This window comes from Acartia tonsa, chromosome 15 (genome assembly GCF_053477335.1).
Source record: "Acartia tonsa isolate MP-2025a chromosome 15, ASM5347733v1, whole genome shotgun sequence".
Lineage (NCBI taxonomy): Eukaryota > Metazoa > Arthropoda > Copepoda > Calanoida > Acartiidae > Acartia > Acartia tonsa.
In genome coordinates, this window is record NC_137274.1 from 18998732 (window position 1) to 19022484 (window position 23753).

Sequence of the window (23753 nt, forward strand, 5' to 3'; positions counted from 1 at the left end):
GAGAGAGAGAGAGAGAGAGAAAGAGAGAGGGGACAATAGGCTGTTTATTACACTAGACCCAATTTTGGGGACTTTTAAGAAGTTTTGATTGATCTACAAAAGGGAAAATTTTAATGTATCATCATTGGGGATTTACATCGATTTATCGGCAATTGTCTTTTCCCTTTAGATCTTATAAGAAGCATAAGACAAAACTTTGTGGAACATGATGTCTATCTGTCCGTCTGTTCCGACGGATCTCTCTAACCGCTGAACCGATATGGTTCTCCTTAACATGTAGATTCTCAACTTAATAAAATAGCATAACATCAGTCGAGAAAAACTAAACTGCATAACTTTTTTGGTTTGCTAGAAATTGACAATTCTAACATACTTAACAAAAAAGAGCTAATATTTACGAATGGGCAGACGGACTATAATTATAGAAAAGCTTTGCTTTTAAAAAGTTTAAAATACGATGTGAAAAATAACTATTATGTTGATTTTCAATACTTTATTTTTAAAGAACTAAATAAACACAAAAAACAATAAAAAAATTGTATAAACTAATTAAATACATGGATCTAAAGGGATAAGACAATGGCTGATAAACTGATGTACATCCCCATTAATAATACACAAAATTACCCCTTATGTAGATTACATTTAGTAGTTAAAAATAAGGTACTCAACTTCATAAAAAAAACAATCAAAAGTCCCAAAAGTTGTTAAGCCAACAAATACGAAAACATTATTATAAAACTTTGGGGACTAGTGTAATAAACAGCCCATTGTCCCATCCCTCTCAAAAATGAAATAATACACATAATGTAAATATCAATTTGACTAGATTTGTGCAGGTTCCAGGCTATTTTCTTGATTCATTTATCCAGTAGCTGACTAAACCGTTGCAAACGAAGCCTAAAAATAAACAAATAAGGATTAGATACCGGATATCCGGCCGGATAACCGGATAACGGCCAGCTGATTTATCATGCCGGATATCCGGAAAGTTTTTAAATCCAGCAAAACGGATATCCGTCCAACAGGATGCCGGAAATCCGGCATGAGAAATCAGCCGGATATCCGGATAATTTTAATATACGGTATCCGGAAAACCGGATATCCGGCCGAACCCTACAATGAACAATGTACAATCCCAATTATCTTAAACAAAATTATCCAGAGAGAGGGGACATTGGGTTGTTTATTACACTAGTCCTCAAAGTTGGGTTGTTTATTACATTATTAGTCCCCAAAGGTTTATGATAACGTTTTTTATTCGTTGGCTTGACAACTTTGGGGGACTTATAGTGAATTTTGATTGGTTGTTTAATTAAGTTGAGTGTTCAAACGTTTCTTTCAACCGCCTATTATAATCTACAGAACGGGTAATTTTGTGTATCATCATTGGGGATGTAAGTTAATTTATCTTATCCCTTTAAATCCATGAAAATTGGCACTTTTTAAATTAAAATTATTATAAAATAAAAGATTTTAAATAAAGCTCCCAAAGCAAACAAATTAGAGATTTTACACAACAGACAAAGTGAGTTTAAGATTATAATTATTTATCTCATCGTATTATAGACAGCTTTCTGCCGATATTAGATGAAAAATTAAACGAATAAAATCAGATTTTGTTAACCCAAAAGGGGCCTATATCTTTTATGAGAGCCGAGAAAATCACGTTTTCCCGAAAACCTTTCATACGGACATTTAAAATAATGGAGTAGCTTCGCTTAAAAAAAAAAAAAAATACATATATAACTTGAAAAAACGTGTCCTAACTTTTGTGATTTAAAAAAAATAGCTAGTCGGTGCTTTTAGTAAGGAGTAGATGTAAAATGATCCATAGAATTTTGTTTTAAGGTACTAAAACGCAACAAAAAAAGAAGAAAATTGCCATTATGAACAAAAATAGTAAGATCTTTAATTTGACACCTTACTTTTAAATTCTGTTGAGTAATTATTGAAATCAAATACTTAATCAAAACTTTGAACTTTGGAAGCTCTTCACGAATGGGTTAAAACTTGTTTAATACATTAAAATCACAAAAGTTAGGACACGTTCTTTACTTAGTTTTGTTAATTAACCCTCCTTTCTTTAAATGTGTGTTGGGGGGGGGGGGGGTGCTATTTTAGCCCCCCCCCCAAGTATTATATACAGCTTTCTGCGAATATAAAATGTAAATTAAAAGATTAATACCAGATTTTGTTATCACATGATTTTAATCTAATAATTTTACATTTTTATATGTATTCGTAGAAAACTGGTTTTCATACAATGCTAGACATATTTCTTCAGTATGGCTGAGAACCGGTTCCAATCCACCGGATGTTAATCGGTTTCGAAGTGATACGAGAAACTGATTTAGATAGAATACCTGCTAGAATCATTGATATCTCCATAGGCGCTATCAATAGGCAAATCTCCTTAATTAAAATAAATATATCTATAATACAAAGTAGCTTGATGTCTGTCCGTCCGTCTGTGCGTCCGTCCCTTAAGATCTCAGTAACCAATGAACCGATGGGATTCTATTCTTAAGGTAATATATCTACTGGTCCTGTGGTGGTTTGAAGCTATTTTCTTGGTGGTGGGACATCCACAACCCCCCCAAAAAAGCAAGAAAATCCCCCTCAATTTTTAAAATTTTTTAGACATACAGACATTCATACAGACATACATACAGACAGACATACAGACAGACAGACATACAAACAGACTTAGAGACAGACATACATACAGACAGACAGACATACAAACAGACTTAGAGACAGACATACATACAGACAGACAGACATAAAAACAGACTTAGAGACAGACATACATACAGACAGACAGACATAAAAACAGACTTAGAGACAGACATACATACAGACAGACAGACATAAAAACAGACTTAGAGACAGACAGACATACATACAGACAGACAGACATAAAAACAGACTTAGAGACAGACATACATACAGACATACACACAGACAGACATACAGACATATAGTCAGACATAAAGACAGACATAGAGACAGACATACATAGAGACAGACATACATACAAACAGACATATAGACAGACAAACAGACAGACAGACATACAGACATATAGAAAGACATAAAGACAGACATACAGACATAGAGACAGACAGAAAAAAAATTACCTTAAAAATTCCAAGTTTTGAAGGGAAAAAATAGAGAACGACTAACAACACCGCCTATAACAAAATAAAAGAGTTAGGATGTTTGTCTGTGTGTTTGTGATTTAGCTAACCTGCACTGGACCGATATGAGTTATTCATAGACACACCCGCACACACACATACACACGCAGCATTTCATGCGCTAGTACCCAACTGCTAAAACTTCAGAAACTGCTAAATTCTCGCACATTCCATTTAAGCCAGTGCCCAAAGTCTGAGACTCATAAAAATTGAATATTCGATCCATTGTCCCCTCCCTTACTCCCTGTGAAACTTCCCTCTAACACACACACACACACACATACACATACACACACACTCACACACACACACACACACACACCTACCTTTGAGCTGAGAACTAGAGTTACAGGAATATTTGAAACTGCCAGTAGAAACTTCCCTCTAGCACACACACACACACACACAAACACACACACACACACCCACACCCACATACACACTCTCACACACCCACCCACACACACACACACACACACACACACACACACACACCTACCTGTGAGCTGAGAACTAGAGTAACAGGAATATTTGAAACTGCCAGTAGAAACTTCCCTCTAGCACACGCACACACACACACACACACACACACACAGACACACTCACACACACAAACACACAGACACACACACACCTACCTGTGAGCTAAGAACTAGAGTAACAGGAATATTTGAAACTGCCAGTAGAAACTTCCCTCTAGCACACGCACACACACACACACACACACACACACAGACACACACATACACACACACACACACGCACACACACACACCTGTGAGCTGAGAACTAGAGTAACAGGAATATTTGAAACTGCCAGTAGAAACTTCCCTCTAGCACACACACACACACACACACACAAACACACACACACACACACACACACACACACACACCTATGAGCTGAGAACTAGAGTAACAGGAATATTTGAAACTGCCAGCAGAAACTTCCCTCTAGCACACACACACACACACCCACACACACACACACACCTGTGAGCTAAAAACTAGAGTTACAGGAATATTTGAAACTGCAAGTAGAAACTTCCCTCTAGAACACACACACACACACACACACACACATACACACACACTCACACACCCACACACACACACACACACAAACACACACACCTACCTGTGAGCTGAGAACTAGAGTAACAGGAATATTTGAAACTGCCAGCTTAAACTTCCCTCTGGAACCTTCCAACCTAGAAATAATAAAACAGGATTAGTTCAGGGAGGGATGGAACATTGGACTGTTTATTACACTAGTCCCCAAAGATTTATAATAAGGATTCTCAACTTTGGGGACTTACACTTTATTTTAGTTGGTGGGTTAATTAAATTTAGTTTACAATCGTTTCAACCACTAATTGTAATCTACAGAAGGGGTGATTTTGTGTACCATCACTGGGGATTTACATAAATTCATCGGCCATTGTCTTATCCCTTTAGATCCCTGGGATTAGTTGCGTGAAAATTTCACTGGTACCCAAAGTTTTATAACCACGTTATCTTATTTGTCAGCACAAAAACTTTTATTGAATTTTTATTGGTTGGTTTCAGTAGAAATGGTCAAACTTTTCAACCATTAATCCCAATTAATGAAATGCAACCAAATACAAGAAAACATGAATTTAAAGTTAGACGGGTTCTTAACTTGTTTAATACACAAATATCACAGTAGAGTTTATTTCTATGAAATGAGTTATTAAATAAAACAAAAAGGTTATGTTAGCAAATGATCTCTCAAATAAAATTATAAAACGTTTTTTCATTTAATTTCACCTATTTTATTGTTTTGATTTTGTTTAACTTTCAAAATCTTCCAAAAAAATAAGAAAAATCTTTGAATTATTGGTCAATTTAAGTTCAAAGATTTTTCTCATTGTAAAAATTAATTTAAAAAAAAAATGTTTGAAAAAAAAATGTTCCAAATCAAATAAAAAAATCTTTGAAATATTGGTCAATTTAAGTTAAAAGATTTTTTTTCAATGTAAGAATTAATTTAATTAAATCAAGATGGCGTCAATACATTAAAATAATATTTTCAAAACAAAAAATTCAAACTTGAATATCTTTTTTCACAGATTGAATTTCAAAAATCGGACTGACAGTTTTTCCAAAGTTGGTAAGATCTATCGTATGGAAAAGATTTGAAACAGATATATTATTTCTTTATACTAAAACATATTTTTTTCTCATGTTTTTCCCAAGCTCAGATATTTTTCCCACAGTTCAAAAAAATGAAATTAAATGAAAATTATAATTGTCATTTAATCCAAATTAATGGTTCTCACGCTTGAAAAATAATTCCCATGCTTCAAAAATAAAATGAAAATCATATGTTTCATTTAAATTACAATGTTTGAAAAAAGCTAAATAATTTAATATTTACTTAAACCAAATGTCGCGTTTTTTTGCAATCGAATGATATTTTTTTTCAAAAATATAATTGTTAAAACCAGCCAAATTAATTTTATTCAATAGACACAATTTTTTTGGTCTGCTAGAAATTTTTATTTTATATTTGTCTGCTAGGATCATAACAAATTCAAAGGTAATTGTGAACTAGTCCCCAAAGCCAAACAAACACTTTATGTGAGTCCCAAAAGTTTGAAACCCTAAAAATATTGAATATTCATTGTCCAATTCCTAGATCCATGTATATTACCTCCATTTAAATTTATATAGTAGAGTCTAGAAAATATATTACCCCTATTTAAATTTGTATAGCAAAGTCTAGAAAATATATTACCTGCATTAATATTTGTACAGCAGAGTCTAGAAAATATATTACCTTCATTTAAATTTGTATAGCAGAGTCTAGAAAATATATTACCTTCATTTAAATTTGTATAGCAGAGTCTAGAAAATATATTACCTTCATTTAGATTTGTACAGCAGAGTCTAGAAAATATATTACCTTCATTTAGATTTGTATAAGTGAGTCTAGAAAATGTATTACCTCCATTTAAATTTGTATAGCAGAGTCTAGAAAATATATTACCTCCATTTAAATTTGTATAACAGAGTCAAGAAAATATATTACCTCCATTAAGATTTGTATAGCAGAGTCTAGAAAATATATTACCTCCATTTAAATTTGTACAGCAGAGTCTAGAAAATATATCACCTCCAATTAGATTTGTAGAGCAGAGTCCAGAAAATATATTACCTCCATTTAAATTTGTATAAGTGAGTCTAGAAAATATATTACCTCCATTTAAATTTGTATAGCAGAGTCTAGAAAATATATTACCTCCATTTAAATTTGTACAGCAGAGTCCAGAAAAGTGGAGTATGAAAGAAATAAAGATGAACAAAACTTGTCACATAATTATAGAAGCTTGGCAACATTTGACCTAAACATAAATATCTTGTTAGTTCCGGATATCCGCTGGCTTAGAACCGGTAATCTGTCATACTATCCGCATAATGTCCGCGGAAAGCTGTTTATGATACGATGCACAGACACTTAAATAGACACATAGACACCCTGTTACTTTTATATATAGATATTATTTTTAGATCACTGAATTATTTATATCATTGTATCTCACACACACACACTTACCGTTAACAATGGTGGTCCAAGGTAGAATAATTCCTCTATGGCCACTTAGTATTTCACCAACATACCAGGGACCAAAACCTGAAAAATGATTATGCTGGCACCCAAAGTTTTATTTTTCGTGATATGTTATTAAGCTTACAAGCTTTGGAAAAAAACAGTCACTTTTGTGGCAACGCCTCTTAAGGGGTGTTTCATTGTATTTTCACAGTAGCTTTTGATAGGTTATTTTAAGTGTAGTTAGGTTAGGTGATTACCCCGCAGGGTTAGATACCCCCATAGGGGACAGAAATAGGTGAAAAGCTTCTGTGAAAATATGACGAAACACCTCTTAAGAGGCGCAGTCACGAAAGGGACTATACCCAAATCTTTCTCAACCAAATTTAAAAGGAAAAGGTCTACTTTATCAATATGAAATATATTTCAAGTAAAAAACAAGGATGACAACAACCATAAAAGTAAAAAAAATTCGATTTGAAAAATTTTGAAAATTGAAAAAATTATTCTTAAGAGGACAACGCCGATTTCTCTTGGGAGGTTGGTGGTACCCTCCCCCAAATTAGGTAGTAATAAACCTTAAATGACCATTGAGAAGCAACCCTTTAAAGGAGAACCATATCAGTTTAGATACAAACAGGCGACAAACAGACAGGTAAACAGACAGACAAACAGATAGAAATAAAGATAAACAGACAGACCGACAGACAAATAAACAGACAGACAGACAAACAGAGAAACAAACAAACAGATAATCAAACAGACAAACATACAAACAGAGAGACAGACAAACAGAAAAACAAACAGACAAACACACAGACAAATAGACATACAAACAGACAGAAAAACAGACATACAAACAGACAGAAAAACACACAGACAAACAGACAGACAAATAGACAGACAAATAAACAGACAGGCAAACACAGAGACAGACAAACAAACAGACAGATAAACAGACAGAGAAACACACAGACAGACAAACAGACAGATAGAAAAACAGACAGACAAACAGACAGACATACAAAAAGATAAACAGACAGACAGGCAAACAGAGAGACAGACAGACAAACAAAAAAACAAACAAACAGACAAACAGACAGGCAAACAGAGTGACAGACAAACAAACAAACAAACAGACAGACAGACTGACAAACAGATAGACAGACAGACAAACAGACATACAAACAGATAAACTGACAGACAGGCAAACAGAGAGACAGACAAACAGACAGACAAACAGACAACCAAACCACCAGAAAACCAGACAGACAGACAGACAAACAGACAGACAGACAAACAGACATACATCCTGTTACTTTATTACCTACCTATCCAGACAGCCATAGAAAGATAGAGAAAATAGAATGGAGAAAATGTTGCCAGCTCTGCCATCTTGTCACTGGTTGTCAGGCTGAACACTGGCCGCAGGGCTCCAGGTACGGTTCTGGCTAAATAGATAGATATCCGCTGGATTAAAACCGGTTCTGAGGCATATTATCCGCGGACAGCTGACTATAATTCGATATTATAAATTCTTAGGCTGAAGGCATTGCGCAAGGCTCCAGGTATGGTTCTGGCTAAATAGATAGATATCCACTGGATTAGAACCGGTTCTGAGTCCATACTATCCGCATATTGTCCGCTGAAAGCTGTCTATTACACGATCCTATAAATTGTTAGGCTGAATGCGTTCCGAAGGGCTCCAGGTACGGTTCTGGCTAAATAGATAGATATCCACTGGATTAAAACCGGTTCTAAGGCATATTATCCGCGGACAGCTGTCTATAATACGATCCTATAAATTCTTAGGCTGAAGGCGTTCCGCAAGGCTCCAGGTACGGTTCTGGCTAAACAGTACATATCCGCTGGTAAAATCCGAGGTAAAATTGGTGGTTGAAACGTTTGAACACTCAACTTATTAAAACAAATCTAAAGTTCCCAATGTTGTTAAGCTAACTAATATGAAAACGTTATTATAAAACTTTGGGGACTAGTGTAAAAACAGCCCAATGCCCCCTAAATATTATTTTTATTTAAAGCGGATTTTTTACTAGCGGATACTAGATGCCTCTAGGGGCACTAAATAATAAAGTCTCTAAAGGGATAAGACAATGGCCGATAAATTGATGTACACCCCCAATGATAATACTCAAAATTATCTCTTCTGTAGATTATGATTAGTGGCTGAAACGTTTGGACACTTAACTTAATAAACCAATGAATAAAAATTCAATAAGTCAAGTCCTAAAAGTTTAAACGTTATTATAAAAGTTTGGGGACTAGTGCCCCAAGAGGCGGCAGGCCTCTAGGGGGCACTTAATAATAAAAATAACTAACCTAGTATAATAGGAAGTGTTGAGACAAGAATGGAGGCAATCCATAGAATTTGGAGCAGTGAAGTAAAATTTGTCATCAGTATAAATCTTGCATAAAAGCTGAACTCTGGCGCAATTCTAAACAAGAACTTTGGGTACCAGTGTAATTATAAACAAGAACTTTGGGTACCAGTGTAATTATAAACAAGAACTTTGGGTACCAGTGTAATTATAAACAAGAACTTTGGGTACCAGTGTAATTATAAACAATAACTTTGGGTACCAGTGTAATTATAAACAATAACTTTGGGTACCAGTGTAATTATAAACAAGAACTTTGGGTACCAGTGTAATTATAAACAAGAACTTTGGGTACCAGTGTAATTATAAACAAGAACTTTGAGTACCAGTGTAATTCTAAACAAGAACTTTGGGTACCAGTGTAATTCTAAACAAGAACTTTGGGTACCAGTGTAATTATAAACAAGAACTTAGGGTACCAGTGTAATTCTAAACAAGAACTTTGGGTACCAGTGTAATTCTAAACAAGAACTTTGGGTACCAGTGTAATTCTAAACAAGAACTTTGGGTACCAGTGTAATTCTAAACAAGAACTTTGGGTACCAGTGTAATTATAAACAAGAACTTTGGGTACCAGTGTAATTATAAACAAGAACTTTGGGTACCAGTGCAATTATAAACAAATACTTTGGGTACTAGTGTAATTATAAACAAGAACTTTGGGTACCAGTGTAATTATAAACAAGAACTTTGGGTACCAGTGTAATTATAAACAAGAACTTTGGGTACCAGTGTAAATCTAAACAAGAACTTTGGGTACCAGTGTAATTATAAACAAGAACTTTGGGTACCAGTGTAATTGTAAACAAGAACTTTGGGTACCAGTGTAATTATAAACAAGAACTTTGGGTACCAGTGTAATTATAAACAAGAACTTTGGGTACTAGTGTAATTATAAACAAGAACTTTGGGTACCAGTGTAATTATAAACAAGAACTTTGGGTACCAGTGTAAATCTAAACAAGAACTTTGGGTACCAGTGTTATTATAAACAAGAACTTTGGGTACCAGTGTAATTCTAAACAAGAACTTTGGGTACCAGTTTAATTATAAACAAGAACTTTGGGTACCAGTGTAATTATAAACAAGAACTTTGGGTACCAGTGTAATTATAAACAAGAACTTTGGGTACCAGTGTAATTCTAAACAAGAACTTTGGGTACCAGTGTAATTATAAACAAGAACTTTGGGTACCAGTGTAATTCTAAACAAGAACTTATTATTATTATCTACTTAGTCAAATTAGAAATAAGGATGACAACATCCATAAAAGTGAGACTCTAAAATTCAGTTGGTAAGACAAACGAACATTAACACTTCAATAAAGTGTCAGAACTTAATATGCAGAATGTAGAAAGTCTAAACATAATTGGGGAATAATCCCTTTCGTGGCAACGCCCCTTAAGGGGCGATTCGTCGTATTTTTAAAATGGCTTTTATGGGTAAGGTTTGGTTATATTGAGTTAGAAGATTGCCCCCACAGGGTTAGGCAATTGGCCCCGCAGGGTTAGAGTCCCCCCGCGGGGGGCTAGAAATGGGAGAAAAGCTACTGTGAAAAATAAGAAGAATCGCCCCTTTAGGTGGTTGCCACGAAATGGACTATTTCCAAATCTGAAGCTCAAATACGTTTAAGTTAAAGTTCAAGGACATACTTACACTTTTAAAACATAGTCATAAAGATGCTTCGCTTGAAATAATGTATATTGTTGTCCTAGGAATCACAGTTCCAACAAGTGACAATATTCATAAAAGCAAATTCTCTATAGTTAGAAGGAAGGACAAACGAACAATAACTCTGGTAGAGTGTCAGAACTTAATAAGCAGAACATTAATTTCTAAGTCTAAACAAAATTGTACATAAATTTGTTGAAATATTGTGCAAATATAGGATACATTACAAGGACATACTTTTATTTTTAGGATTTGATTATAGAGTTGCCTCGCTTCTCCTAAAAATTATTATTTCAAAAATCAGATGAATAGGATAATCATAACATACAAAAAAAAATCAGCACGTTTTAAATGGACGTACAGACATTCTGGTAACGATTTTAGAGTTGCTGCACTTTCTAATTCGTACTTAACTACTACAGGAATCATCATGCAAAGTTTGACATTGATAGGACAATTCTAACAAAGAAAATCCTACTTAGAAAATTGTGTCTGAAATGGCTGGAGGATTAGTTGCTGGTTACCAGCATTATCCAAAACATTAACTCGGATTTCGTGCCTCAAATCATCTGAAATAATAATCATCAATAGTTTGGGTACCATTCCAAAAAAGTTTGGGTACCATTATAATTATATAAATTTGGTTACCATTATAATTATATAAGTTTGGGTACCATTATAATTATATAAGTTTGGGTACCATTATAATTATATAAGTTTGGGTACCATTATAATTATATAAGTTTGGGTACCATTATAATTATATAAGTTTGGGTACCATTATAATTATATAAGTTTGGGTACCATTATAATTATATAAGTTTGGGTACCATTATAATTATATAAGTTTGGGTACTATTATAATTATATAAATTTGGGTACCATTATAATTATATAAGTTTGGGTACTATTATAATTATATAAATTTGGGTACCATTATAATTATATAAGTTTGGGTACCATTATAATTATATAAGTTTGGGTACGATTATAATGATATAAGTTTGGGTACTATTATAATTATATAAGTTTGGGTACCATTATAGTTATCTAAGTTTGGGTACCATTATAATTATATAAGTTTGGGTACCATTCTAATTATATAGGTTTGGGTACCATTATAATTATATAAGTTTGGGAACCATTATAAGAGGGGGGGGGGGGGGCGGATCTGACACTTTTGCGTAAACAGGAAGTATAGGCTTTGTCTTAAGAGTAGGAGGATAGGTTATTTGGGAAAAAAGTTTAGTTTTGGGTGTATTTTCCTTATATTTAAAATTTTTTTGATAGGTCTCCAGGTTCAGGTGCTGCAGGCTGGAAGGTCACTTCTGGACAGGTATTAATGAAAAAAATCCCAAAAGATGCTTATTTGGTTTAATAAGTTGATCTAATTTAAACTAAATTCTTTTTTCATTTATACCTGTCCAGAAGTGACCTTCTGTTTACGCAAAAGTGTCAGACCCCCCCCCCCCCCATTATATAAGTTTGGGACCATTCACATTACATAAGTGTAATAAACAGTCCCCTCTCTCTCTGGGTTTAATTGTCATACCTGTATATCGACTTGGAGACCATTTCAGAGTGAAAAGATTGGAGATATTGGGATGGTTTGTGGCTATTTCTTCAGTCACCCCATTGTCTAGGCTCACCAAAACTGATTTGATTCCAAATGGACTAAAAGTTCGTTCAAGTCAATAATTTTATTTTATTTTTGTCTGTCTGTCTGTCTGTATGACTGTTTGTCTGTATGCTTGATAGTTTGTCTGTCTGTATGACTGATTGTCTGTCTGTATTTCTGTCTGTTTGATAGTTTGTCTGTTTTTATGACAGTTTGTTTGTCTGTATGTATGTTAGTTTGTCTGTCTGTCTGTATGACCGTTTGTCTATCTGTTTGTTTGTCTGCATTTATGTTAGTTTGTCTGTTTGTATGACTGTTTGTCTGTCTGTCTGTCTGTATGACTATTTGTCTGTCTGTATGTCAGTTTGTCTGTCTGTATGACTATTTGTCTGTCTGTATGTCAGTTTGTCTGTCTGTATGACTGTTTGTCTGTCTGTCTGTTTGTCTGTCTGTATATCAGTTTGTTTTGTCTGTCTGTATTTCTGTATGTCTGTTGGTCTGTCTGTATGATAGTTTGTCTGTATTTATTACTGTTTGTCTGTCTTTATGACTGTTTGTCTGTCTGTATGACTGGTTGTCTGTCTGTATGACTGTTTGTCTGTCTGTATGTCCGTTTGTCTATCTGCAAGATTGTAGGTATGTTTTAAAAGTTTTTCTGTCTGTTTGTCTGTCTGTATGCCAAATTATCTGTCAGTATGACTGTTTGACTGTCTGTTTGATAGTTTGTCTGTCTATCTGTGTAATTAAGTTGACTTGAATTTCCTAAAAGCTAAAATTCTAATTTCCTCTGACTGGCTAATCTTTTGAATAGGCTCTACCTAAAAAAAAAATAAAGCTTTTTCCAAGATTCATTTAATAAGGTTACGGGAAGCCTATCTTTTTGTATGTTTGTCTGTATATCTGTTTGAAGAGCTTCGCATTTGAAAATGTTATCATTCTTGTTTTATATAGTTACTATCGGCTGCGCTCCTAGCATATATGAGAGCTCTGTAATAAAAGGGGTAAGAAGAGGGCTGTAAAATAGCCTAAAACCGTACCAAGGCTCAAATCTAAAACTAAAATAGCCTAAAACCAACCTGGAGCCTATGTGAAGCTCTACTAAAATTGAGAACTCAATCAGTCCAGCAGTTATTGAGATCTAAAGCTACAGACAAAAAAATACTATTTTATATAGGTAACTAGCGACTTCGCCCCTAGAGGCCTCTAGTGACACGTAAAATAGTTTCTTTTCAATTTATTTTAAAATCAGCTTATTACCAAAAATATTTTTTTCGCCGACAAATGATCCTTCGTTACAAACAAACAAACAGACAGACATCATTCTACTTTGTATTATAGATAAAAGAAGCTTCACTGTAAAGGAAAACCGTATCGGTTTAGCGTTTGGCGAGATCCTTTGCTACAGACAAAAAAACCTTTACTACTTTATATAATAGGATACCTTAGGTGACAGGAAATTGGAACTTTTTGGGTTTGTTATCACTACCAACGGCCAGGAATTCAGCTTTTGATCTCTAAAAAAAACTTTTATAACATTTAATTATCTATAAATTGTTTTAAATATAAGGGGGGGGGGGGTAATGCAATTTTCCCTAAATCAAACAAACAGTTGGAAAAGTAACGGGTGGCGGCAGGCAGCTCATCCGTTTAGCCGTTTTTCAGGGCAAATTCATCGTTAATTACGTAGAGATCAACTTTTAAAAAAATATTTTTGGTTTTATTCATGGTAAATGATAGCAATAACCATTTTAATTATTTCTAGTACTAGCTGCTAAACGGCTAGAACCGACAGAAGAGTATGAAGAGTAGATAGTTCTTGTGACATAACTAGGGGTAGGTTTTTATGGGTGCTGAGCTCAAAAATACAACTAAAAAATAGTGGCGGCCCATCCATATGGCAGCTAGGTAACGGCATGAGCTCAGCTGGGAGAGGCCAAGATTAAAATGAGTAGATAGGGCTTGAGACGTGTCTAGGGGTAGGTTTATATGGGTGCTGAGTTCAAAAATACTACTAAAAAATAGTGGCGGCCCATCCATATGGCAGCTGGGTAACGGCCGCAGCTCAGCTGGGAGAGGCCAAGATTAAAATGAGTAGATAGGGCTTGAGACGTGTCTAGGGGTAGGTTTATATGGGTGCTGAGCTCAAAAATACTACTAAAAAATAGTGGCGGCCCATCCATATGGCAGCTGGGTAACGGCCGCAGCTCAGCTGGGAGAGGCCAAGATTAAAATGAGTAGATAGGGCTTGAGACGTGTCTAGGGGTAGGTTTATATGGGTGCTGAGCTCAAAAATACTACTAAAAAATAGTGGCGGCCCATCCATATGGCAGCTGGGTAACGGCCGCAGCTCAGCTGGGAGAGGCCAAGATTAAAATGAGTAGATAGGGCTTGAGACGTGTCTAGGGGTAGGTTTATATGGGTGCTGAGCTCAAAAATACTACTAAAAAATAGTGGCGGCCCATCCATATGGCAGCTGGGTAACGGCCGCAGCTCAGCTGGGAGAGGCCAAGATTAAAATGAGTAGATAGGGCTTGAGACGTGTCTAGGGGTAGGTTTATATGGGTGCTGAGCTCAAAAATACTACTAAAAAATAGTGGCGTCCAATCCATATGGCAGCTGGGTAACGGCCGCAGCTCAGCTGTGAGAGGCCAAGATTAAAATGAGTAGATAGGGATTGAGACGTGTCTAGGGTTATGTTTTTATGGGTGCTGAGCTCAAAAATACTACCATAAATAGTGGCGGCCCATCCATATGGTAGCTGGGTGCTACTGAAAATTTTACCTAAAAGTTAGGATGCCATTGTCAATTGCCAGAACCCGGAACATCCGGTTCTCCTTGAAATCAGCAAGTTCAAATTCTGCGGTACCACACCTTCAAAAAGAAAAGGAAGGATAACATATATAAAAAACTCCCGAGATCTAAAGGGATAAGACAATGGATGATAAATTGATGTACATCTCCAATGATGATATACCCCTTCTGTATATTACAGTTACTGGGTGAAACGTTTGGACACTCAACTTAATGAACCAACAAATCAAGTTCAATTAAAGTCCCCAATTAGAAATGACCGACTACCTAACTATGCATGGTATAAAGTTGTGGTACCATATCTCCCTAGGATGTACAGGTTTACCTACCTATGCATGGTATAAAGTTGTAGTGCCATATCTCCCTAGGATGTTCAGGTTTACCTACCTATGCATGGTATAAAGTTGTAGTGCCATATCTCCCTAGGATGTTCAGGTTTACCTACCTATGCATGGTATAAAGTTGTAGTGCCATATCTCCTAGGATGTACAGGTTTACCTACCTATGCATGGTATAAAGTTGTAGTGCCATATCTCCCTAGGATGTTCAGGTTTACCTACCTATGCATGGTATAAAGTTGTAGTGCCATATCTCCTAGGATGTACAGGTTTACCTACCTATGCATGGTATAAAGTTGTGGTACCATATCCCCTAGGATGTACAGGTTTACCTACCTATGCATGGTATAAAGTTGTGGTGCCAAGCCCCCCAGGTTGTGTAGATGACCTAAAAAAATAGATTAGAGACTTTTTAAAATTAAAAGAACTCAAATACAAATTTAAGAAATCCAGCAAGAAATACAATGATCTAAGTGCTGAAAGACTGCCACAAGTAGACCCAATACTCCAAATTTGAAGGCTTCAGCTTTGATAACAAAAAAGTTTTAGGTATGGGCTAACAAATCTGATTTAATATTATAATTGTACATTTTTATATCCGTAGAAAACTGGATATAATACTAAACGATTCATGATATTACTTTAAGTATGGCTTAGAACTGGTTCTAAGCCAGCGATAATAAACGGTTTCTAAGCCATACTGGAAATATATTTCTCCTTGTATGTGTTTTATTATCATATCGTATTATAGACAACTTTCCGCGGATATTATGCGGATAGCATGCGTAGAACCGGTTCTAATCCAGCGGATATTGAACGGTTTAGAAGTACCTGAAAGATAGACCAGACCTCCATCCAGCAGGTGTTGAAATCCAGGGGGAGGAGATAGGATGCAAGAGGAGGGGAAATGGCCGAAGAAAATCTAAAATGGAGGGAAAAAATTAAAAACTTTGGGTACTTTTATCATACTAATTAAAAATGTTGGCTACTTTTTAGCGATGCCCCTACCAAAGATCATTGGAAAACCATTGTGCGTGGCCTATTAGGGATCTAAAGGGATAAAACAATGGCCAATAAACTTGTTGTACATACATCCCCAATATTTGAAGTTGTTGAGCTAACATGGCCTATGACGGAAATGGCTAAAGAAAATCTAAAATGGAGGAAAATGTCAGCGTAGCCTATTAGGAATCTACAGGGATAAAATAATGACCGATAAATTGATGTACATCCTCAATGATTATATACAAAATTACCCTTTTTGTAGAAAAATTTTTTTGTTTAAACTTTTGGACACTTTACTTAATTGACCAACTAATAAAATTCAAATAAAGTCCCCAAAGTTGTTAAGTAAACGAAAATGTTACTTTAAAACTTTATGGTAGTAGCTAAATAACCAGCCCAATTTCCCCTCCCTCCCAAGTGCACACATACATGCACACACACACACACACACACACACTTCTACAACCACACACACACACACTTCTACAACCACACACACACACACACAATTATAAAACCACACACACACACACACACTTATAAAACCACACACACACACACACACTTATAAAACCACCCACACACCCACACACACACTTATATAACCACACACACACACACACACACACTTATACAACCACCCACACACACACACTTATACAACCACACACACACACACTTATACAACCACACACACACACACACACTTATATAACCACACACACACACACACACACAAACAAACACACACACACACACACACACATACAGACACACACACACATACCTGTTTGTTTGCCTGTAACTCCTGCTTCTCTGCCAGTAGCCGAGAAAAGTCTTCATACACACACACACACACACACACACACACACACACACACATACCTGTTTGTTCCCCTGTAACTCCTGCTTCTGTGTCAGTAGCCGAGAAAAGTCATCATCCTCCAAAATTCCCAGAAAATTGAACACCTCATACACGAGTTTATAATTCACTTTCAAGTACATATTTGAAACCGATTTATATCCGCTGGATTAGAACCTGTTCTCAGCAAACCTATCCGCATATTATCCGCGGAAAGCTGTCTATGATACGATGCTATAAATAAATATATAAAACTCTGCGATCTAAAGGGATAAGACAATGTCCGATAAATTGATGTACAATACATCCCCAATGGTGATAGTCAAAATTACCCCTTCTGTAGATTACAATTAGTGGTTGAAACGTTTGGACAATCAACTGAATGAACCAAATAAAAGTGCCCCAAGGTTGTTAAGCCATCAAATATAAAACATTATTATAAGACTTTGGAGACTAGTGTAATAAACAGCCCAATGTCCCCTCCCTAGGTATTCAGCCTTCTTACTGCTATGTGAACTAATGCCTCGGGTTAGAAGCGCTGGAAAGTGTCATGTGTGACGTCATAAAAATACGTCTAAATCCGTTTACAGAGGTTTTCCTGTTCCATTTCTCCCCTCATCCCTCCTGTTTTACGACGTATTTTTATGACGTCACACATGACACTTTCCTGCGCTTAACTTGGGTACTTCACTTTGGGTAATTTTATGAAAGTGAAAATGCCTTTTTAGGTCCAGTCTTCATGGTTGCGTCCAAAGCAAAAAAACTTGAATCAAGTTTAATCCATCATATTATTATTATTATTACTATCATAGCTAGTGGATTTGCCACTAGAGGCATCTATGGGCCCTTGAGGTGGTGGGGGGTTCATTCGACCCATATAACCTTATATTTTGTTTTAGTTTTAGTATTTTTTTTTGGGGGGGGGGGGAGGTGCTACCCTTCTCCATTCCCAGGGCCTAAAAAAAAGCTATCCTGTTAAGGAGAACCATATCGGTTGAGCGGTTGGCGAGATCCCTCGGTACACACAGACAAATATCCTGTTTCTTTATTATGAGGATGATTGGTCAGGTATCTAAAGGGATAAACCAATGGCTGATAATTTGATGTACATTCCCAATGATGATACACAAAATTATCCCTACAGTAGATTAAAATTAGTGGTTGAAACGTTTCAACACTCAACTTCATTAAATAATCAAAATTTATTAAAGTCCCAAAAGTAGTTAACCAACAAATAAGAAAACGTTATTATAAAACTTTCGGGACTAGTGTAATGAACAGCAGCCCATCTCTCTCTAGTCTGTTAAATACTTTGGGTACTTATAAAGCCAATATAAAAACTTCGGGTACTTTTATCAAACTAATATAAAAACTTTGGGTACTATGATGGTAGATGGACTATATGCCTGCCTGTAGTTAGTTCCATAATGCTCCATGGTGTAAGTGTAGGATGTTGGGTGCTCGGTCCCCTGTACAGATAAACATATGTGAAGGATATTTTCAATATCCAGCTGGATACCGGATATTGAAACTATCCAAATACCGGATATCCGGCTGATTTCTAATGCCGGATATCCGGTTATACGGCCGGATATCTGTAAATTTGCCGGATATTCGTTGTTTGCCAGATATCTGACTGGATACCAGATATCCCGCATAAGAAATCAGCTGGATATCCAGTATCCGGTATCTGGCCAAAAAAGTATCGAGGAAGGAGGGGTGGGGCTGTAGAGTAAGATATATAAGTTTTCCGGAATTTTAATGTTAGGGGGAGATTTGAAATCTGCATCAAATTTTAAGGATTTTTTTTATAAAATTCGTTTTTTGTATAATTCTTTATCTAAAAGCGGAAATGCATTTTAAGTTAATTAACTTTGACCAATAGGATAGGTGGATTTTAAACTACCTGCGCTCTAATTGGTTGAATAATGTACGCCATCCAATCAGAGCGCAGATTTTTTAAATCCACCAATCACAGATGCCAAAATTAGTTAACTTAAATTGCATTTCCGATTTTAGATAAAAGAATTATAGAAAAAACGAATTTTATAAAAAATCCTCAAAATTTGATGCAGATTTCAAATCCCCCCCTAACTTTAAAATTCCGGAAAACTTATATATCTTACTGTAGAGTTAGACCCCACTTTCCATTTTACTTTTTAAAAAAGTGTTGGGGAGAGGTATTTTCCAGAAGCGATTTGGGACCCTCCCCCAAAATAGTTATGAACCTTCATATAAAGACCTATGAGAAGCTACATTGTAAGGGAGAAACATATCTGTTCAGCGGATAGAAATGTTTAACAAAATGTTTGAACCAATTTCAATTAAAGCTCCAAAGTTGTTAAGCCAACAAATGAGAAAATGTTATCACAAGACTTTGGGGACTAGTGCAATAAACAGCACAATGCCCCCTTCCTCCCTGGAGGCATAGAAATAGTGATTTTGATTAAAAAGGGATCTTAAGAGATGAGACAATGGGTTCATTAATTAAAACTCAAATAGGTATTAAAATAAAAATTATCAATTGATGCAGATCCAAACAATTGGTGGAAAAGTTTGGACATTTGTGTATAAGATACCTTTGCTGAATAGGATCTGTGAAGATTATTTTCATGTTCCAAATGGTGGACATCAAAAGAATCGTGGTTACCACGAATATCCAAATACACAGTGCGCTTCTAAAATACAAAGAATCATGGTTACCAATTACACAGTATGCTCCTTAAATAAAGAATCATGGTTACCAAATACACAGTATGCTCCTAAAATACAAAAAAAATCGTGGTTACCACGAATATCCAAATACACAGTAAGCTCATAAAATAAAGAATCGTGGTTACCACGAATATCCAAATACACAGTGCACTTCTAAAATACAAAGAAATGTCGTTACCATGAATATCCAAATACACAGTGCGCTTCTCAAATACAAAAAATCGTGGTTACCACGAATATCCACATACACAGTGTGCTCCTGATATAAAGCACCATGATTACCACAAATACCCAAATACAAAGTAGGTAAGCTCCTGAAATATCAAATGAATTGTGGTTACCATGAATATCCAAATACACAGTGCACTCCTGAAATATCAATAGAATTGTGGTTACCATGAATATCCAAATACACTGTGCTATCATGAAATACAAAAAATTGTGGTTACCACAAATATCCAAATACACAGAAATACACTGAAATACAAAAGAATCATGGTTACAATGCATATCCAAATACACAGTATGCTCCTTAAATAAAAAATCATGGTTACAACCAATATCCAAATAAACAGTGCACTCCTGAAATACAAAGAATCATGGTTACCACGAATATCCAAATACACAGTACGCTCCTGAAATACATAGAATTGTGGGTACCACAAATATCCAAATAAATAGTATGCTCCTGAAATACAAAGAACCGTGGTTATCACGAATATCCAAATATACAGTGCGCTTTTGAAATACAAAGGATTGTGGTAACAACGAATATCCAAATACACAGTACACTCCTGAAATACAAAGAATTGTGGGTACCACTAATATCCAAATACACAGTGCGCTTCTAAAATACAAAGAAATGTTGTTACCACGAATATCCAAATACACAGTATGCTCCTTAAATAAAGAATCGTGGTTACCACAAATATCCAAATACACTAAAATACAAAAGAATCATGGTTACCATGAATATCTAAATACACATAATGCTCCTTAATTAGGGTGAGGCAGGGCTGAACTGGTAATTTTTTTCGGTTTTTTGAGAAAAAAATGGGGTAAATATTAATATTTTTTAATGAGACCAAGACCATTAGAAAGCTTACAGAAAGGACTATCAGGTCCTAAAAGGACGTTATCCTAGGTTTTTCAGAAGTTTGTCATAATTGGACTCAAAGAAATTACCGACTAATGCCCCATGGTGGGGCATTACAGGTAACGTAATTTCAACCTAAAAGAAATTGATGAAAAACGGCCAGTCAAACATAAATAATCATAATAAGTATAGGTTATAGGGATTATCCACAAAAAAGGATCAGACTATTCCTTCTATGTCAAAAAACATTTTTTTTAAAGACGAGAAATTTTGATTTTTTCTCAAAAAATTTTCTTAAGAAATAAAATTTAATTTTTTATATAAAAAACCTGTTCTATTCACTTTTTGGCCTAATTCTTAAAAAGCCCATATTGAATTTTAGATTTTACCAAAGAAAACCTAAAAATTGATCTTAAAAATCGAATTTGAATTTTTTTTTTGACATTACTGAAAAATACCCGGCGCGAACTTTGGTCATTTTTGAAAAAGGCATATATATTATACTTTTAACAATACATGCAGCTACGCCACTAGAGGCCTTCAGGGACACTTAAAAGTGTAGGGGTGGGGGGAAGTCGACCCTCCACTCTCATTTGTAGTTTTATAATAGTAAAAAGTAAAATCATCCGCACTCTTTTTTTAAGGGGAGGATTATACCTTCCAAGGACCAATGAAAAGCTAAAATGTAAAAGAGAACTGGATCAATTCCCCAATTAGCGAGATCCTTGAGAAAAAAAACTAGAAAAGTATGAGGGAAGTTGGTAAACATGAATAAAATTAAGAGATCTTAAATTTTTTTCTCCATTTTTCCCCTCCTTTGGAAAAAAAACTATTTAGGGGGGGGGAGTAAAATATTTTTGCTGATAGGGAAAAAAATGAATCTTTTGAAGAATATACACCCCTGAGCAACTATTCCTTTTCTTACCGTAACATTATACTTGTGAAGTAATTGTGCATAGGTTTGCCATTCATCCTCAACCTAAATTAAATGTAAGATCAACTGATTGTAAAGCATAGTGTATGATTGCTGCAAAATATTTTAGAACTTAAAATGTCGTCTTGTGTTGAATACTTATTTCTTCATCCTATTATAAACAGATTTCCATGGGTATAAAAATGTACAATTATAAGATTAAAACAATTTTTTTTAACCCAGAGATGCCAAGGCATGAGACATAAAAAATGGTTTTATCTTATGAACATACATTTTTATATTCTTAGAAAACTGGATATAATACAATGCTGGACATAATTTTTCAGTATGGCTAATAACAGGTTCTCATCCACTGGATATTAAAGGAATCATGCAAGAAATAACACGCTTTAACTGTTAGAAGATAACTGAAACAAATAGAATCAATACCCCAAATTTGATGCCTTCAGCTTCAATAACAAAAAAGTTCTAGGCATTTTAAAATTACATTTTATCTACAATGAAAATTTTGAAAGATTTCCATTGCTTATAAAAGAAATTAAAATATTAAATTACGTCGCCTAGTCGCAAAATTAAAACCTTAACTTTGTCAGAAATTTAGATTGCCGGTAACTGATTACTTTTACAATAAAAACACCACTTTTCATAGTCAAAATCTCTGAAAAAAATTAGGTTTAATATGAGTTTGTAAGTGTAAAATCATAGCGGAAACAAATGAAACTAAATTAAGCTCAGCTGTGATTGGTCATTGAGCTGATTCATCTTTCTGATTGGCTCGAAATACTACAGTACTCTCAGTGCGATGTAAGTTAAACTTAATTTTTTCTAATGATTTTGAACATATAATTAGTTAACTGGCAACCTACATTTATGACAAAAATAAACTTATAATTTTGTTTCTAGGATACGTAGTTTAATTTCAAAGTTTTTTAACATTAGCATTGAAAATCTTACAAAATTTTCATTGTACATAAAATGTATGCCAACAACTTTTTTATTATTAAAGCTGAAGGCTTCAAATTTGGGGTATTAGATCTACTTGTGGCAGTCTTTCAGCAGGTAAAGTGTGGTATTTCTTGCAAGGTTTCTTTTATCAGTTTCAAAAGAATACGAGAAAGGATGTTCCAAAAAGTTGTGTGTAACTGTTCCTTCAAATGCGCTAATTAAGTCAAACTGTTCTTAATTTTTACCAATGAAATGTATATATATGAGATGGTCCATAAACAAGAACATTTTGACTTAACAAGCGCATTTGCCTACAACCCAAACTTACAGAATTACGGGAGAAAATAAAATGATCCTCTAAATGAAAGGAATTTGGATCAGGTGTAAGTTCATGGTATTTCCAAAAATCTAGAGAGAGTAAGAGAGAGAGAGAGTGAGAGAGGAAGAAAGGGAGAGAAAGAGAGAGAGAGAGAGAGAGAAGAAAGAGAGAGAAGAAAGAGAGAGAAGAAAGAGAGAGAAGAAAGAGAGAGAAGAAAGAGAAAGAAGAAAGAGAGAGAAGAAAAAGAGAGAAGGAGAAAGAGA

General features: G+C 35.0%; 2 protein-coding genes and 1 long non-coding RNA gene across 4 annotated transcripts in view; 1 reads left to right on the top strand and 2 right to left on the bottom strand.

Annotated features, from left to right (window-relative positions):
- Nucleotides 1-23753, top strand: part of LOC145307202 (uncharacterized) — a 360433-nt gene that overhangs the window by 63614 nt on the left and 273066 nt on the right. The gene's annotated exons all lie outside the window — the stretch shown is intronic.
- On the bottom strand, nucleotides 484-18319 carry LOC145307201 (transmembrane protein 62-like). Of its 2 annotated transcripts, XM_080149580.1 has the most exons (17): nucleotides 18202-18319; nucleotides 17505-17588; nucleotides 16446-16536; nucleotides 15951-16002; nucleotides 15247-15336; nucleotides 13907-13979; nucleotides 13228-13283; nucleotides 12400-12521; nucleotides 11326-11416; nucleotides 9118-9233; nucleotides 8109-8228; nucleotides 6784-6861; nucleotides 6469-6571; nucleotides 4342-4414; nucleotides 3144-3197; nucleotides 2367-2415; nucleotides 484-900 (listed from the first exon to the last, which is right to left on the bottom strand). In XM_080149580.1, the coding sequence occupies exons 1-17, from the start codon at nucleotides 18220-18222 to the stop codon at nucleotides 848-850; spliced, it is 1326 nt and encodes a 441-aa protein (XP_080005706.1). In that variant the 5' UTR covers nucleotides 18223-18319; the 3' UTR covers nucleotides 484-847. The 2 variants fall into 2 exon arrangements, with proteins under 2 accessions (XP_080005706.1, XP_080005707.1); XM_080149581.1 differs by lacking the exons at nucleotides 15951-16002; nucleotides 16446-16536; nucleotides 17505-17588; nucleotides 18202-18319 and adding an exon at nucleotides 15606-15619.
- Nucleotides 18863-22286, bottom strand: LOC145307515 (uncharacterized). Its single transcript, XR_013875505.1, has 3 exons — nucleotides 22218-22286; nucleotides 20061-20159; nucleotides 18863-18950 (listed from the first exon to the last, which is right to left on the bottom strand). It is a non-coding gene; the product is annotated as an uncharacterized LOC145307515 (long non-coding RNA).